This window comes from Rattus norvegicus, chromosome 1, assembly GCF_036323735.1.
Source record: "Rattus norvegicus strain BN/NHsdMcwi chromosome 1, GRCr8, whole genome shotgun sequence".
Taxonomy (NCBI): Eukaryota; Metazoa; Chordata; class Mammalia; order Rodentia; family Muridae; genus Rattus; species Rattus norvegicus.
Genome location: NC_086019.1, coordinates 75899681 through 75916113, shown reverse-complemented (window position 1 = coordinate 75916113; position 16433 = coordinate 75899681). Strand labels below are relative to the sequence as shown.

The 16433-nt window shown below is 42.9% G+C and overlaps 1 protein-coding gene and 1 pseudogene across 1 annotated transcript in view; one reads left to right on the top strand and one right to left on the bottom strand.

Moving 5' to 3' along the window:
• The window catches only part of Usp29 (ubiquitin specific peptidase 29), a 52566-nt gene extending 43783 nt beyond the window's left edge, over positions 1-8783 (top strand). Inside the window, exons 5-6 of the mRNA NM_001108465.1 lie at positions 2031-2231; positions 2731-8783. Coding sequence (NP_001101935.1) covers positions 2760-5378 — 2619 coding nt within the window. The 5' untranslated portion in view covers positions 2031-2231; positions 2731-2759 and the 3' untranslated portion in view covers positions 5379-8783. The remainder of the gene's footprint in view (positions 1-2030; positions 2232-2730) is intronic.
• Zim3 (zinc finger imprinted 3) lies at positions 12641-13564 on the bottom strand (annotated as a pseudogene).

The following is a 16433-nucleotide window of genomic DNA, read 5'->3' as shown; positions in this document are numbered from 1 at the left end:
ATGTGAGTACACTGTCACTGTCTTCAGACACACCAGAAGAGGGCATCAGATCCCATTACAGATGGTTGGGAGCCAACATGTGGTTGCTGGGAACTGAACTCAGGACCTTGGCAAGAGCAATCATAGCTCTTAACCATTGAGCCATCTCTCCAGCCCCAGCAGGAGGAGTTCTATGTATTTGCAGCCACCTTGGTCTATATAGTAAGTTCCAGAACAGTCAGAGCTACACAGTGAAACCATGTATCAGAAAACAACAACAACAAAACAAAAACAAAAACAAAAAAAAAACAAAACCCAAAGCAAAGCCAACCCTAACTACTTTTTATCAGTTATATACTTTTATGTCAGTTGTTACAGCTTAAGGATTTCCCTCTGCTATTTGCTTGATCTCTCGGAGGATAATTTGTACCCTAATGTGTTCCTTTAGAGTTCTATTTGAGAGTCTTTAGTATCCCTTATGAATTCTAAGTTCAGAGGCTGAAGATATGGCTCAACTGTTAAGGTCCCAGCACCTAAATGGTGGCTCACAACCCTCTGTGACTACAGTTCCACTGGATCTGCTGCTGTCTTCTGATATCTATGGGCACTGCATGCGTGTGGTGGCACAGATGATATAAGTGGGCAAAACATCCATACACTATGCAATAAGAAATAGTAATAATTTTGAAGTAGAGTCTATTCTGTAGCCTTCCTGGGACTGGCTATGTAGACCAGGTTAGCCTCCAAGTCACATATCCTTCTTCCTATCCTGTACTGGGATTATAACAGCCAGCCTACAAATAAATAAGTCTTTTTTTAAAATTAAAGTTTAGTATTTCAAGGGTTTTTTCCACATTTTTTATTAGATTTTTTAATTTACATTTTTCCCCTTTCCCCTACTCAACCACTCACCCCTTCCCGCCTCCCCACCCTGTCATTCCCCTATACTGGGGGGGGTTCCAGCCTTGGCAGGACCAAGGGCTTCTTCTCCCTTTGGTGCCCAATAAGGCCATCCTCTGCTACATATGCAGCTGGAGCCATGGGTCTGTCCATGTGTAGTCTGTGGATGGTGGTTTAGTGTCTGGGAGCTCCAGTTGGTTGGTATTGTTGTTCTTGTGGTTTTTCTAGTTTTCACCTGGTATTGAACAGTCCTCCATACCCCTTCTTGCAAACACATCTCCGTGTTTTATTTCAGATTCCTGGGGATACAGGAGACTTCTGTCTGGATGTGTCTGTTCCCCTAGATTTTGTTTGGTTTTGTGCAATTTTTGTGTTTTTGTTTGTTTGTTTGTTTTTTACGCCAATCCTTTTGTTTTTGAGTCAGGGTCTTCTATGCAGACCTGGCTGCCCTGGAACTCTATGTCAACCAGTCTGGCCTCAAACACACAGAGAGGGGCTTGACTACCTCCCAAGTGCTAGGACTCTGGGTAACTTACCTGTGCAGTTTTTTTTAATTATATTTATTTGTTTGTATATGCTGTATTCTTACACATTATAGCATGAGTGTGTAGGTGACAGAACAGTCTGCAGGAGTCAGTCTCTCATTCCACCTGTGGGTGTCAGGGATCAAACTCAGGTTGTCAGGCTTGGCAGCAAGCCCCTTACTCACCCGACCATCTTGCCAGCTGTGTTTAGCTTTTGACACCAGTCTAATGTATGATGTAGCCTTGGTTAGCCTCAGACTGACTCCCTTCCCTCCTTCTCTGATCTCTTCTTTCCTTCCCCACTGTGGTCTCATATCACATGCACGCACACAGTCTCATCACACACCCTATTCTTGCCTCACATCTGTCCATCTCTTGGTTTAGCATCTTAAGTGGTGGAATTATAGAGATACACGAGATACACTGACAAAGCTCGTGTGTGTGTGTGTGTGTGTGTGTGTGTGTGTGTGTGTGTGTGTGTGTGTATGATTCTCAGGGTTGAATGAGTGTGGGCCCTTTTGCATGCTGAAGGCCTTAACTGTGAGCTTTATCTTCAGTCCTCTCATATACGTGCTCTCTCTTTTTTTTTTTAACACTCTTTGATTATTACCATTGTAACCACTTCAGGACTTGGGTCTGCATCTGGAATCTGCAATCAGAAAGGCCAGCACCGGAGGTGACGAGGACTCAACCTCATATTGCCACAACTGTCTCATTGGCATAAGAGACTAGAGGTTGACCAGGACTTCCACCGTCTCCGGCACAACAGTGAAGACAGCAGAGGCACCAGAGCCCAACATCACAGCATTTTACCTAATTTTACTTCCGGTACTTAGTGTTTCATTTCTATTTTTATGATAAAGCACGCTGACCAACAAGTAAGCACACAAACAAACTTAGGGGAGAAAGATCTACTTTAGTCTACAGTCACACAGTCCATCACTTTGGGGAAGTCATGGTGTAGGGAGCTTGAAACAGCTGGACATGTGACAGCCACAGCTAATACATAGCAGAGAGTGAATGCACACATACAAGCTTGATGCTCAGTGATCTGTCTCTACTCTTAAGTAGTTTGGTACACTAGACCAGGGAGTAGTGCCACACCCTTTCAAGTTGGGTCTTTTCACAGTAATTAAACAATCCCCCTGGGCCAACCTAACCTAGATTAAAAACACATTGAGACTCTATTTCCAGGTGATCATTAAAGAAAAGACTAGAAGCTAATTGTGGTCAGTTAAGAGTTTAACCAAAAACCCCAAAACATTACAATAGATACATTTTGAGTTACAGTGTTTGTGTGTGTTGTGTTTTTGTGTTTTGTTTTTAGATCGTACATGTTTTATTTGTGAAGAAAGAATGGCTCACCTAAAGATACATGGTTTGGTCCAGATCCGCAGCACAAACAGGAGCAAGCACACCAGGGCATCTCAGTGGAAAGAAGCAGTCATCGAAATAGTAGAAAGAAAACAGAAAGTTAATCTGGTGGTTTCTTTTAAGTTGGAGGAGAGGAGAAGGGTTTTTCAGCTGGGTGATAACGTTACAGGTGTAGTGGTTAGTGGCGAGCTGGGACTGTATCATCTGGATTTAACTTTGAGAGATGACACGTCCTTACTCATTGACAAGTTATCCTCCGCAGATGTTGAGCATTTGAAGTCATTCCTGGATTCGTCCACTCCATGTGAATCCCAGCAACCCATGGAGTCCATGAGTAATCAGGATACTCTTGAAATCAGCGACCCATTTTTCAGGGAGAACCAAGACGTAGTCTGTGTTTCCCTGAATACTGCCCTAGAGAGTGGGACACTGCTCTCCCGGAAGATGCCACTCTGTATGTCAAACACCACGGGCAGTCATACTGAAAAAAAGAGAGGAGAAAAACAAGGCAGAAAAAGGAAGACAGAACCATCACCATCCACTGTAGAAGTGACCACCAAGGATATTCTCAAAGAAAATAATCCTGAACAAAAAAAGAAATCCAGGCGGTATTACTCCAGGAATAGAGGAGGCAAAGCCGAGAAAGCTGTGGCTTTAAGGGAACAAGAAAAGCGCAACAATTGGAAGCTTGAACCTGCTTTCAGTTCCAAAGTCTATGGAAAGTCTACCCTAGACGGCACTGTTCTCCCAATCGCGACGTGCTCTGATGACAGAGATTTATCGATATTTGGCCTGGAGATCATAACACATAACGGAATCCAGCCTCCTCCAGACAATTACCTGAAGCAGCTAAAGCGTGAAGGCTTCCCCAATTTGGGAAATACTTGCTACATGAATTCCATCTTACAATCTGTCTTTGGAATTCCAACCTTTGCAAAGGACTTACTCACTCAAGGTATCCCATGGGAGAAAGTTTCCTACGATGACCTTATCATGCCCTTAAGCCAGCTTCTTGTCTTGAAAGACATTCGAGATATAGAGATCAAGGGCGAGTTACTCACCAGTGTGAAGAAGTCCATCTCCACAGTTGCAGACACATTCTCGGGCAACGAACAGAATGATGCCCATGAGTTTTTAAGTCTGTGTTTAGACCAGCTGAAACTGAACATGGAAAAAGTAAATGCCATGTGGGACACTGAGAGGAAAAATGAACCAACGTGTGCTGGAGCCAAAAGGTTTGTTTGTCCCGTTGGTGCTAATTTTGAATTTGAGCTGCATAGCTCCATCATCTGTGAAGGCTGTGGGGAGGCTACTCTCAAGACCGAAGTGAGCAATTACCTCTCCATCGACCTGCACCACGGGACAAAAACACACCCTCTCTCAATTCAAAAGTCTTTTGATCTGTTCTTCACACCAGAAAAAATTGAGCATAACTGCGAGAAATGCAAGAACAAGAATTCTGTTCTCAAGTACACATTGAGGAGACTCCCCAGGGTCCTCATTGTTCATCTGAAACGCTACCAAGTTACCACTGACTTGTTGCCAGTGAAGAGTGAGCAGCCAGTTGAGATTTCTCAGTATTTGAATATATCTTCCCATTGCCATGAAAACAGGAAGTTACCATTTCCCTTGATCAATACACCCCCTAAGGGAGACTATGATATCCCAAATGTCTCTCCAGGGCTGATGCCTGAGATCTTTAGCCAGTCAATGTCGTCTAAGAAGGTGATTTCTGAATCCAGTGACCCCCTGGTTCTACAGGTTGGATCCAGCGTGGATGCCGAAATACAAAGCTTCCAGATAATGTATGAGGATGAAAGTGAAGAAGAGCAGCAGAGAGGCCTGGAAAGTGGTTCTATGCTGGACCCAGAACTATTGAAGACAGAAAACAGGGTATTCAGACAGAAGATATCTCCAGCACCTGACTCAATGATGGGTGACGGATACAGCTTCCTTCCTATGCTCTGTGAGCCTATGAGCATCCAAGACCCAGGTCTTGCAGAGATGGGTCTTCAAGAGGTTCCAGAGAATCCAGAATTTAAGTACTATGGAAAGCCAGATGGCCGTACTAACAGTGAGCTGTCAAAACTCCACCAGAATCATGGGGGTCGAATCAAGGGTTCGTATCTACCGGCATCATTTGCAAATATGAGAAGTTCTCTGGAAGACCCAGAGAAGGACCTGAGCAGGTCTTCAGAATTTGAGGAAGATGATCCGCATTCCTTTGCATTGGGTTCTGATGAATCAAAGGATGAGGAGATGGGAGACAATCTTCATAATTACAGGCTCGTCAGTGTTGTCAGCCATTTTGGGAGCTCCCCAAATTCAGGCCATTACGTAAGTGATGTGTATGACTTCCAAAGGCAAGCCTGGCTCCTTTACAGTGATGTCCAAGTGTTCGAGAATCCAGATCCCTCCAGTCAGGAGAATAGGCTTCACACTGGATACATTTTCTTTTACATGCATAATGAGATTTTTGAGGAACTGTTGAAAAAAGCATCGGAGTGCAAGGTCCTTAGCACATCTAAAGAAGAAAAGAGGGACATAGATTATTTCTCAACACTGCTTAATGGCCTTACATATATCCTAGAAGAGTTCTAAATCTTGCCCATAACGAAGAAGAGTCACATAACTCAAGATGAAAACTCGGCCAAAAACAAAAAATGAACGGACATACTAAAACAGAAACCCAGGCCTTGCTATCGCAGGCTATGCACCATTCTTTCCTACAAGGCTAAATGGTGCTTTTCTTGTTTTGTGGTGGTTTTAATTTCTTCACAGACGTTAATAAAACTCATCATTTTGAGACTACCATTTGTTAACTATGATAATAGGGAATCTGGAGAGAAGGTACAGTAGTTGAGAGTGCAGACTACTCTGAGAGAGGACCCAAGCTTGATTTCCCAATACCTATGTTAGGTGTGACTGGCGTGTCCTTGGAGGCAGGAGGCATGAGATAGCCTAGAATGGGAATACAAGTGATAGTAAGCTGCCTGACTTGGGTGCTGGGAACTGAACTTAGGTTTTCTGCAAGAGCAGTTTCCACTTTTAAACACTAAGCCATCTCTTGGCTTTCATTCTAATTTTAGTGTGTGTGTGTGTGTGTGTGTGTGTGTGTGTGTGTGTGCGCGTGCTATCCATAAGAGCAAAGCATGATGCTTTTAAAATGTTGTTCTGAACCAGTACAACACAGCAAGGAGCTAATTATAAGTTCTAATGCTGGGGTTCAACGTCAGAAACAATACCAGTAGTTACTTAAGAGTTTGAGAAATATTTATTTAGTGTGTGGAGTGTCTTATTGAATTTTAGTGTATATAAATCACTCATGTCATCCAGAGCCTCCTCATTGGTTTTATCCCAAATTCATATGTGCTGTTCTTTTGTCAGTTTATTAAAACCATTGTTTTCCATGTGTGTTTGTGATTCATCCATGAGATTATATAGCTGCCCACCACCTGGTTTTGTGCTTCTCAGAATTACAGGGTACATTAAAGTTACACAGGAAATGAAATAGGTAGCATTTGCAAATTGCAAGGCACTCTAAGGACTCAGTGGGGAAAAACACCTGCCTTCAAGCCCTGTGACCTAACTCCAATGAGTTGTCCTCTGACCTCTAGGGAAGCTATCAGATGAACACCCATGAATAAATGAATGAATAAAATCTAACTTTCTAAAGGTTTACCCATTATGTGTATAGTGTTCTGCCTACCTGTAGGCCTACACATCAGAAGAGAGCACTAGATCTCATTATAGATGGTTGTGAGCCTCAATGTGGTTGCTGGGAATTGAATTTGGGGCTCGTAGAACAGCCAGTGCTCTTAACTGCTGAACCATCTCTCTAGCCCCTAAAATTTAATCTTTTGAGATGTTACTATGTAGCTCTGGCTGTCTTGGAACTCTATGTAGATCAGGCTATCCCTAAACTCAAGAAATTTTCCCTGGCCCTGCCTCTTGGGTGCTGGTATTGAAGGTTTGCACCCCCATGCCTAACCCAATGAAAATTTTAAAGCACTTTAAAGTGCCAAATATATTTGTTAGATTTAAATCATGGTTGACATGAGAAATGGGTGGTTCAAGGTAGAGGACAAGGGCTAGATCATCTTGCAGGTGAGAGCTTCATTAGAAAATAGTAATACCACAAACAGTATGGAGGGGTTCTAAAGAGAACCTTCAACTCAAGACAAGGCAAGGTTCCCCTGAGTTTCCAAAGGAAGGAAGAAGCCTCGTGCCATGAGGCAGTTAAATAGTAGTGCATGCTTTCTACTGATTCTGCAAGGGGAAGTACAACAAGCTGTCTACACTGTGTAACCTGATCTGAGACACCAACACCACATCTAACAGTGTTTCAAACATGAAAAAATAGTACAGAGGCACTTTCAAGGGCCTAGGGAGATAGTTCAGTAGGTAAGAGTCATGTGCAAGCATGGGGACTTGAGTTCAAATCCCCAGCACCCTGGTGATGGCCATGCATGTATGCCTGTGACTCTAGCACCAGACAGCAAAGGCAGATTCTAGAGCTCACTAGCCAACCAGCAGCCAAAATGGTAAGAGTATGGCACAGTGAGATTGTATTTAAAAAACAAAAATAGGAAGTGGGAGAAGAAAGCACTGAGTGTCCTCTGGCCTTCACATGTGCATGCATGCACCCATGTGCAAACATTACACAAGTGTTATTTTCCAAATTCCTCTTTGGGCCTGGAGACATGGTTAAGATTACTTTCTACTCTTTCAGAGACCCCAGGTTCGATTCCCAGTATTCGCATGGGGTCACACCATCTGTAACTTCAGTTCCAGAGGATCAAATGGCCTCTTCTGTCTTTGTAGTGTACAGACAAAACACCTATATGTATTAAAACATTGCTTAATTCTACCTTCAAAGGGGTACCATATATTCATAGCCCGTGGCTAATCGTGAAAAGCTTATAAAATTCACAGTGCTAATATACTATATAAGAGCATGTACAAACGTTTAGAAGATTTTTGAGGTTATAAGAAAAATACTAGCTGGAGAGATGCTCAGCTTTTAAGAGCACTGCTGCTCCTCCAGATGGACCCAGGTTCAGTTCCCAGCACCCACATGGCAACTCATGACTCTGCAACTCCAGTTACAAAGGGATCTGATACCCTCACACAGACATACATGCAAACAAAACACCAGTGCACACAACATTAATGTCAATTATAAAAAAAACCATCTACCATCTAATTTGGGTTGATTAGACTGCTGAGCAGTTAAGAACACCGTGTGCTTTTTCAGAGGTCCTGAGTTCAATGCCCACCTACCATATGGTGGCTCAGGACCATCTATAAAGGGATCTGATGCCCTCTTCTCTTATGAAGGTATGCATGCAGACAACATTCCTACATTAAATTCATTAAATAAATACTAAAAGCCTGGTAATTTATAAAATATGGGGCAAAATTAAGTGAGGGTGATTTGGGGAAAAGATTAGTCTAGAACAGCAGTTCTCAGCCTGTAGGTTGCCATTCCTTTGGGGTGGTGGTGGTCAAAGGACCTTTTTGCAGGAGATTGCCTATCAGATAGGCAGTATGTTGGGAGCAGGCAAAAGAAACCCACCCTAAATACATCCGCTTCATTTTTCAGACTCCATTTAATCATGGGGAGAGACTAAGTTCAAGCTCCCTAGCCCTAGGGGAGCTGGGGACTTCCTAATAGCTGAATAGCTTCTATTGTAAGGAAACAGTTGTCTGAGTCCAAACAACTCAAGAACAACTCCATCTTGTTGGCAGGGTCATTACTAAGTTCATGTTCCCGGGTCCAGGAACCTACTCCTAACCTGTTTGGTGAAAACTCCCTTGCTCAACCCCTTGTGTCAAAATATGGTAGAGCAGTGCTACAACCTACCCCGCTCCCCCTTGGTTTGTGGTCTTGTCCTTTAAATATGTTGTACAATTTCCCTTCAGGATGCAGTTCAGCTTCTGAGTCTGTTCTTTGGCTGTGATTGATCAGTAGTGGCTTAATTACAATAAATGTTTTTCATCTGCATTGATCTGGTGTTTGAGTCATTGAATTTGTGTCGTGTTTAAGCGTACTCCATAACACATCAGAAATTTACATTACAATACACAATAGCAAAATTACTTTTGAAATAGCAACAAAACAATTTTATGGTTGGGGGGGGGGGTCATCAAAGCATGACGACCTGCATTATCGCCACGACGTGAGCAACAACATTGAAGGGCTGCGGCATTAAGAAGATTGAGAACCATTGCTCTAGAACATGCCTACAATTCAAAAAATCATTTCTTTCTTTCTTTCTTTTTTTTTTTTTACCATTGAAAGGATTTTATTTAAAATGTCAGGGGATTGAGGACATAGCTCCTTTGGTAGAGTGCTTATCCAACATGGGGAAAGTTCTGGGTCGTATCCTCACCACCACATAAGCCATGTGCAACGGTGACATAGGCCTATAATCACTGCATTTAGGAGACGAAAGCAGGTACCAATGTTCAAGGTTTTATAGTGAGTTTGAGGCCAGTGAGGGATACATGACTCCATCTCAAAAAATGCGTTTGGAGTTCAGGGGATGGTTCAGCAGGTTAAGGTGCTTGCTGCCGAGGCTAATAATCTAAGTTTGATCCCAGGGATACTTATGAGGAAACCAGAGAACTGATTCCCACAAGTAGTCCTCCCTTCTGACCTCCATGTGCTACCCTCCAAATAAATAAAAATGTAATTCAAAGGAAAAAAATAAAAACAGGCTGGATGTAGTAGTAGTATACCCCTTCAATCTCAGCATTAAAAGGGCAGAGGCAGGTGGGTCTCTGAGTTCAAGGCCAGCCCGGTCTGCAGAGATCTAGGACAGGGCTACATAGAGAGAAACCCCCTCTATAATACATACATACATACATGCATACATGCATACATACATACATACATACATACATACATACAGATATATCACATACTTTTTTATATGTATGTATAGTTAAGCAAAGTGAATCTACACAATATAACTCATAAATTAACCATGGTTTTTAATAAACGTAGAGCCAACTACTGAACTGGAAATGGACATTACCTCCAGTTTCCAAGAATTTCTTGAGCACTCTGTTATGTCTAAACATTTATGTGTGTGTATGTGTATATATATATATATATATATATATATATATATATATATATATATATATATGTGATATATGTATATGTAGGCCAGAACTTGATGTTGGGTATCTTCACCCCTGCCTACCAACCTTAACTTTTTGGGAGACAAGAACTAGAACTACTTGAAGCAGCTAGACTGGTTGACCAGCAAACTACAGGGTCTTCCTGTCTCCCTTTCCCCGCTGCTGAGTCATAGGAACATGCCTCTACACCCAGCTTTTTATATGGGTCAGTTACATATATGAGACTATAACCCAGGCCCTCATACTTGGTTATAAGCACTTTTACCCTTCCCTAGTCTACTAAACACCTATTTAAACCATCTCCTAAGCTTGGCTGAATAGCAGGTGGACTAGCTTAGCCAGATGTTTTAGCTCATGCCTATGATCTCAGTTTTCAGGGGTCAGATTCCAGGCTAACCCAGGTTAATGTGAGACCCTCCTCTCTACCATCAGCCCTACAAAACACAATTCAAGATGTTATCTTCTGCCTACCTTACCTTCCAGAGTCCTGTGTGACCTTTGCTTTGCCAGGTAGATTCACTTATAGGAGACTTGGCAAATCAGAAGTGGCCAAAATTCTGCAACAGATTAGATTTAAAAACCAAAAGCAGGTACTGGAGAGATGGCTGAGGAGTTAAGAGCACTGGCTGCTCTTCCAGAGATTCTGAGTTCAATTCCCAGCAACCACAAGGTGGCTCACAACCATCTGTAATGGGATCTGATGTTCTCTTCTGGTGTGTCTGAAGACAGTGACACTGTACTCATATACATACATAAAATAAAATGTAAAAAACCAAGAAAAATGAAATCTGGAAACTAATTGGTTGGGGTTACCATTATAGATTGGTTTTCCTATTTCACCAGTTGAGATAAATTATTCACTCTTGAAAAATCAAGTGAGGTGGGGAAGTACAAGGACTTAAAAGTCAGAAGATGCTTACCCATTCCTTCCTTCCCAACCATTTAAATAAAAACAAGGTCTTCTATTTATTTCTGTCAGTGTCTTTGTGTATTGTGTGTGTATTCTGTTTGTGTGTAGATGCCTTCAAGGTTAGAAGAGAACATCAGATCACTTCAAGCCATTCAGCATAAGGGCTAGGGATCAAACCCAGGTCCTCTGGAAGAGGATACAATGGTCTTAACCACAGAGTCATTTGCTTAGCACCCCCACACCTTTTAAAATAGCTCTGTGTGTACCAGTTCATAGATGGAGGTTAGAAGACAACTTGTGGGAGTCAGTTCTTTGCTACCATGTGGGTCTCAGGCATCAAACTCAAGTTGCTGGTCCCCACTGAGCCATCTCACCATAGGATGACCTCGAACTCCTGATGCTCCTGTCTCCAGCTCTTAAGTTCTGAGATGATGGGCATGTGCTATCACTCCTAGCTTCCTCTTACAATGTTTCAGATTTCCAGTGGGTTAGTTTGAGGATGGAGCTTGTCATTAGAGTAAGTGAATCCCACATGTAAGGCCCCAAGTTCCATCCCCAGTATTGTGTGTTTTACACACACACACACACACACACACACACACACATACACACACACAGTGGCGGGGGGAGGGAAGGAGGGAGGGAGGGAAGGGAAGGAGGGAGGGGGGACAACAGCAACAAGTTCTAAATAAAATACACAACCAATCTGCTTAACATATTGTTAAGCAATATAATGTTACGTTTTCTGATGTGAACTATCAAAGAAATGGTACTACGGGTTATTAGTCACTAGAATAAAACTCCATGAAAACAAATAAAAACTTCACGAACGTTTTGGACACATATGGTTTGTTGGTATCTCTTCAGTCATGTGTGTCAAAAGGCACTGCATACATATTTGCTGAATATCAGACATGGTGTCATGTATCTGAAGCTCCAGATACTAAGGAGGCTGAGGCAAGAGGATCACCTGAGCCCAGAAGTTCAAATCCAGACTGGGCAGTATAAGATTCCATTTCAAAAACATCAAACCAGGGGCTGGAGAGATGGCCTAAGAGCTAATAGCATTGTCTGCTTTTCCAGAGGACTTGGGTTTAATTTCCTGCATCCACGCAGTCGTTCACGGATGGAGACCTGATACCTTCTGCTGCCTTCCACGTGCACCAGATACATATGTGGCACAGACATACATGCAGGTGAAAAACACACACACACACACAATACATAAAAATTTTAAAAAGGGGTTGGGGATTTAGCTCAGTGGTAGAGCGCTTGCCTAGCAAGCGCAAGGCCCTGGGTTTGGTCCCCAGATCTGGGGAAAAAAAAAAAAAAAAAGAAAAGAAAAAAATAAAAAAAAATTTTTTTTAAATAGAAAAAACAGGAGGCTGGAGAGATGGCTTGGCATTTAGGAGCACTTGCTGCTCTTTCAGAGGAATAAAGTCAATTCACACCACCTAATTCAGGCAGCTCACAACCCTTGTAACTTACCTGAGATCATCTCCTGGCTTCCCCAGGCACCTGCACACACATGGCATATATATATATATATATATATATATATATATATATATATATATATATATATATATATATATATATATATATATATATATAGCATCTATGAATAAATGAGTTAAACTGATCCTCAAAAGGATAGTCACAGTCAGCTTAAGGACTCTGTGTTCTCTGTGATAGACTGCGACAGACAAAATGCGGCCATTTTGGACTTAATTTTGGAATGTGCGTTCCATGCTAGCCTATAACAGGACAATTTCCTGTAACTTTTGAAGTGCTCAAAGTCCCTATCAAGTGGGAATTCTTTTTTGGTGTCTGTCAAGATATGCCTTGTCAGCAAAGGTCTTTCCACACTCAGAGCATTTATAAGGTTTTAGCTCATAATGGAGCTTTTTATGAAAATCAAGGTATTCTTTCCGGCTGAATGATTTCTCACATTTGTTACACTCTCCACATTTGCGAGTTTTCTGAGGCACGTGGAGGTTAGACTTCAGAGTGAAGGCTTTCCCACATCTATTACAGTCATAGGATTTTTCCCCAGTGTGGGTTTTTTCATGTTGAGTAAGGTTTCTCTTCTGGACAAAAGCCCTGTCACAGAGGTGACACTTGTAAGCCTGCATGCCAGCATGGATTCCCTCATCATCGATGGCATTTCTGGGCAAAAGCCTTCTCACACAGCCCACATTTGTAAGGTTTCTCTCCTGTGTGTGTTCTCTGGTGTCCCACAAGGGCAGACTTGCAAATGAAAGACTTCATAGTCTTTGCACTGGGTGGCTTCGGTTCCTTGTGAGTGTTTTTAAGTTGGCTGAAGGTTGAGTTCTGTTTGAAGGACTTGCCACATACATTGCACTCATAGGCTCTCTCCTCCTCATGGATTTCCTTATGATTACTGTAACATGACACTCAGGCGAGGGCTTTCCCACAAGCTTCGCATTTATAGGTTTTCTCTTTAGTATGGGTTTTCTGATGTTGAACAAGATTGATCTCCTGCCTGTAGGCTTTTCCACATTCTTCACACTTGAAGACTTTTCTCTCTGGATGAGGTTTTTGACATTTATTCAGGTTCCACAGCATTTTGAATGCTTGTCCACACTTGGTGCATTTAAAGGATTTCTCCCTGTTATGGATCCTCATATGCCTCTGATTGCGTGACTTTCCACAGGCATTACATTCAAATTGCATTTCCACAGATTTGTATGAATTAGGGCCATAGTTTCTATATTCCTGAGAATTGTTTTTATACAGCACTTCCTATCAAAATGATGCCTCAAATGCCTTCCAGGCATACTGGACACCGAGAGCCCGATTCTTGAAGGAACATCATCGTTGCTTGGGAGAAACATTTTCTCACGTGTGGTGCCTTTTGGATCAGTGAACATTTCCTCGTGGCCTGATATAACTCCTCTTTTGAGACTCGTCTCCACACCCACGGGCATCCCAACCTGCCTTTCAACATCGTGAAATCCATTTTTTTTCTGAAATGGATTACAGAGAAATCTTTTGTGAGAAACTTTCCACCCTTGTGATTTGAAATGAATATGTTACAAATCACTAAGTGGAGCCATTCTGGTCTTAGGGAATTGGACTTGGTCTAGCTTCGGTGAGGGAGTGGCTGATCAGCTACGTGCCACCAAGCAGGTGGGCTAGCAGGGACAACTACCATTAGTACTAGTCAAGAGATTTTGACAGAGGCTAAACAGATGTTCTTTCTGTACGCGCATGAACATAATTAAAAATAAAATAAAACAAGACTGGAGAGATGGCTCAGCAGTTAATAATACTAACTAGAGGATCCCAGGTTGCCTTCAAGCATTTACTTCAAGTGGCTTACAATTGCCTATAAGCCCAGATCCAGGAGATCTGATGGCCCTCTTATAGTTTTCACAGGCACCCGAATATACATGCTGTGTGCGCACGTGCGCACACATGTGTGCATGCATGTGTGCACACACACACACACATTTCAGAAAAATTATCTTTAAATAAAAAACAATAGCAAAAGGGCTGTGGAGATGGCTGTGCACCTGTTAGGACCTGAGTCTGGATCTGCAGAACTCAAGTAAAAATAGACATGCTAGACACATGTCTGTAATGTCAGCCAAAGGCTCATGGACCAGCTAGTCTGCAGTATTAGATAGTGAACAAGAGACACTGTCTTAAGTAAGGCGGAAGGGTAAAATGAGGCGTGACTTCCAAGGTTGTCCTCTGACCTCCACCTGTTGTACCATGATGTGAACAAGCCTACAGTCACACACACGGATATACACATCAGGTTGACAGATGAACAGACAGACTGACACACAGACCAACACACACACACACACACACACACACACACACACACACACACACACACACAAGAACAGGGGGAAAACAGTAAAATGACAGCAAAACCAGCACCACAGTTCTCTCCTGCTTCATCCTAATCCGGCTCAAGCAAGATACCCCAACAGTGAAGAGCGTCCTGGAAGCCAATCTGCTCACCCTCGAGCAGGTGCTTGTGTATTTCAGACTTTAGGCAGTCATCCCTGTCACTCACAGAGGCCAAGTGGCTCTAGTTCTCCAACATCACATGCCTATACAGGGTAGCTCACAGTGATGTCCTCCAAGGTCACTCTCCCTTGGAACAGCAAAGTCCCCGTCTGTAGAAAGATGCCACTGCACCACAAGAAAACCCACAGAATCAACCAACCTGGGACTAGTGAGACTGAACTGACAACCACGGAGTCTACATGAGTCTGACCCAGGCCCTCTGAATATATGTTATGGTTTTATAGCTTGGTGTTCTTATGGGATGCCTAACAGTGGGGATGGGGCTGTCCCTGACTCTTTTGCCTGCTCTTGGGAGCCCTTTCCTCCTCTGAGTTGCCTCGTCCAGCCTTGATATGAGGGGAGGTGTCTAGTCTTGTTGCACCTTCTAATACCATGTTTGGTTAATATCCCTAGGAGGCCTGCCTTTTCTGATGGGAAACAGGAGGAGTGGATTTAGGGGAGGGAATGGGATGAGAGGAAGGAGGGTAAACTGTGGCTGGGATGTAATATATGGGACAAGAATGAATGAATGAGTGAATGAATGAATTAATGATAGAAATAATGAGCTAAAACTGAACACACACACACACACACACACACACACACACAGAGAGAGAGAGAGAGAGAGAGAGAGAGAGAGAGAGAGAGAGAGAGAGAGAGAGAGAGTCACTGAAGGCAGGTGTGGTAGCTAATGCCATAAACTCAGTACTCAGAAGGCTGAGGAGGGAGGGCTACTATAAGTACAAATATTAAGTTCTCGTACAGTCTGAGCTACAGTGTGAGACCCTGTCTTAAATGACGATAAAGCTGGGCTTGTGGTGCAGGCCTTTAATCCCAGGTGGAGGCAGATGGATCTCTGAGTTCGAGGCCAGCCTTGTCTACAGAGAGAATTCCAGGTCAGCCAGGGCTACACAGTGAAACCAGGGTGAGACTAAATGGCAACTAACGTGGAGCCCGTAGCTGGGAAGTAGAGACTGCAAAGTCGGGGTTAGAATAGATGAGTACCTGCCCTGTCATTGTGCTTAAAGGTTGTCGATAAATTTAGTATGCCCCTGTGTCAATTACTTGGGAGCTAGAACAGGACGAGAAAAAAAACTACTACCATTAAATTTATTTCCTACACAGTGTCTCATGTAGCCCATAATGGCACTGAACTTACTACATAGGCAAACATAGTCTTCACTACCTGTCCCTCCCATCTCTACCCATCAAGTGCTGGAAATACAAGTGCACATCGCCACTCCAGCTGATTTCCAAGGGCTCCTTTTGTGTATTTGTTTCTCAGATTTATTTCATTTTATGTGTGTGAATGCTTTGGCTGAATATATGCCCGGGCCCCACATGCTTGCCTGGTGTATGCAGAGGTTACAGTCAGATACTGAACTCCCTGGAACTGGAGTTACGGATGGTTGTGAGCCACCATGTGGGTTCTGGGAATTGAACCCAAGTCCTCTGCAAGAGCAACAAGTGCTCTTAATCTCTAAGCCATCTCTCCAACCCCACCTGATTTCAAGTTTTAATAAAACTTACCAGTGGGGCTGGGGATA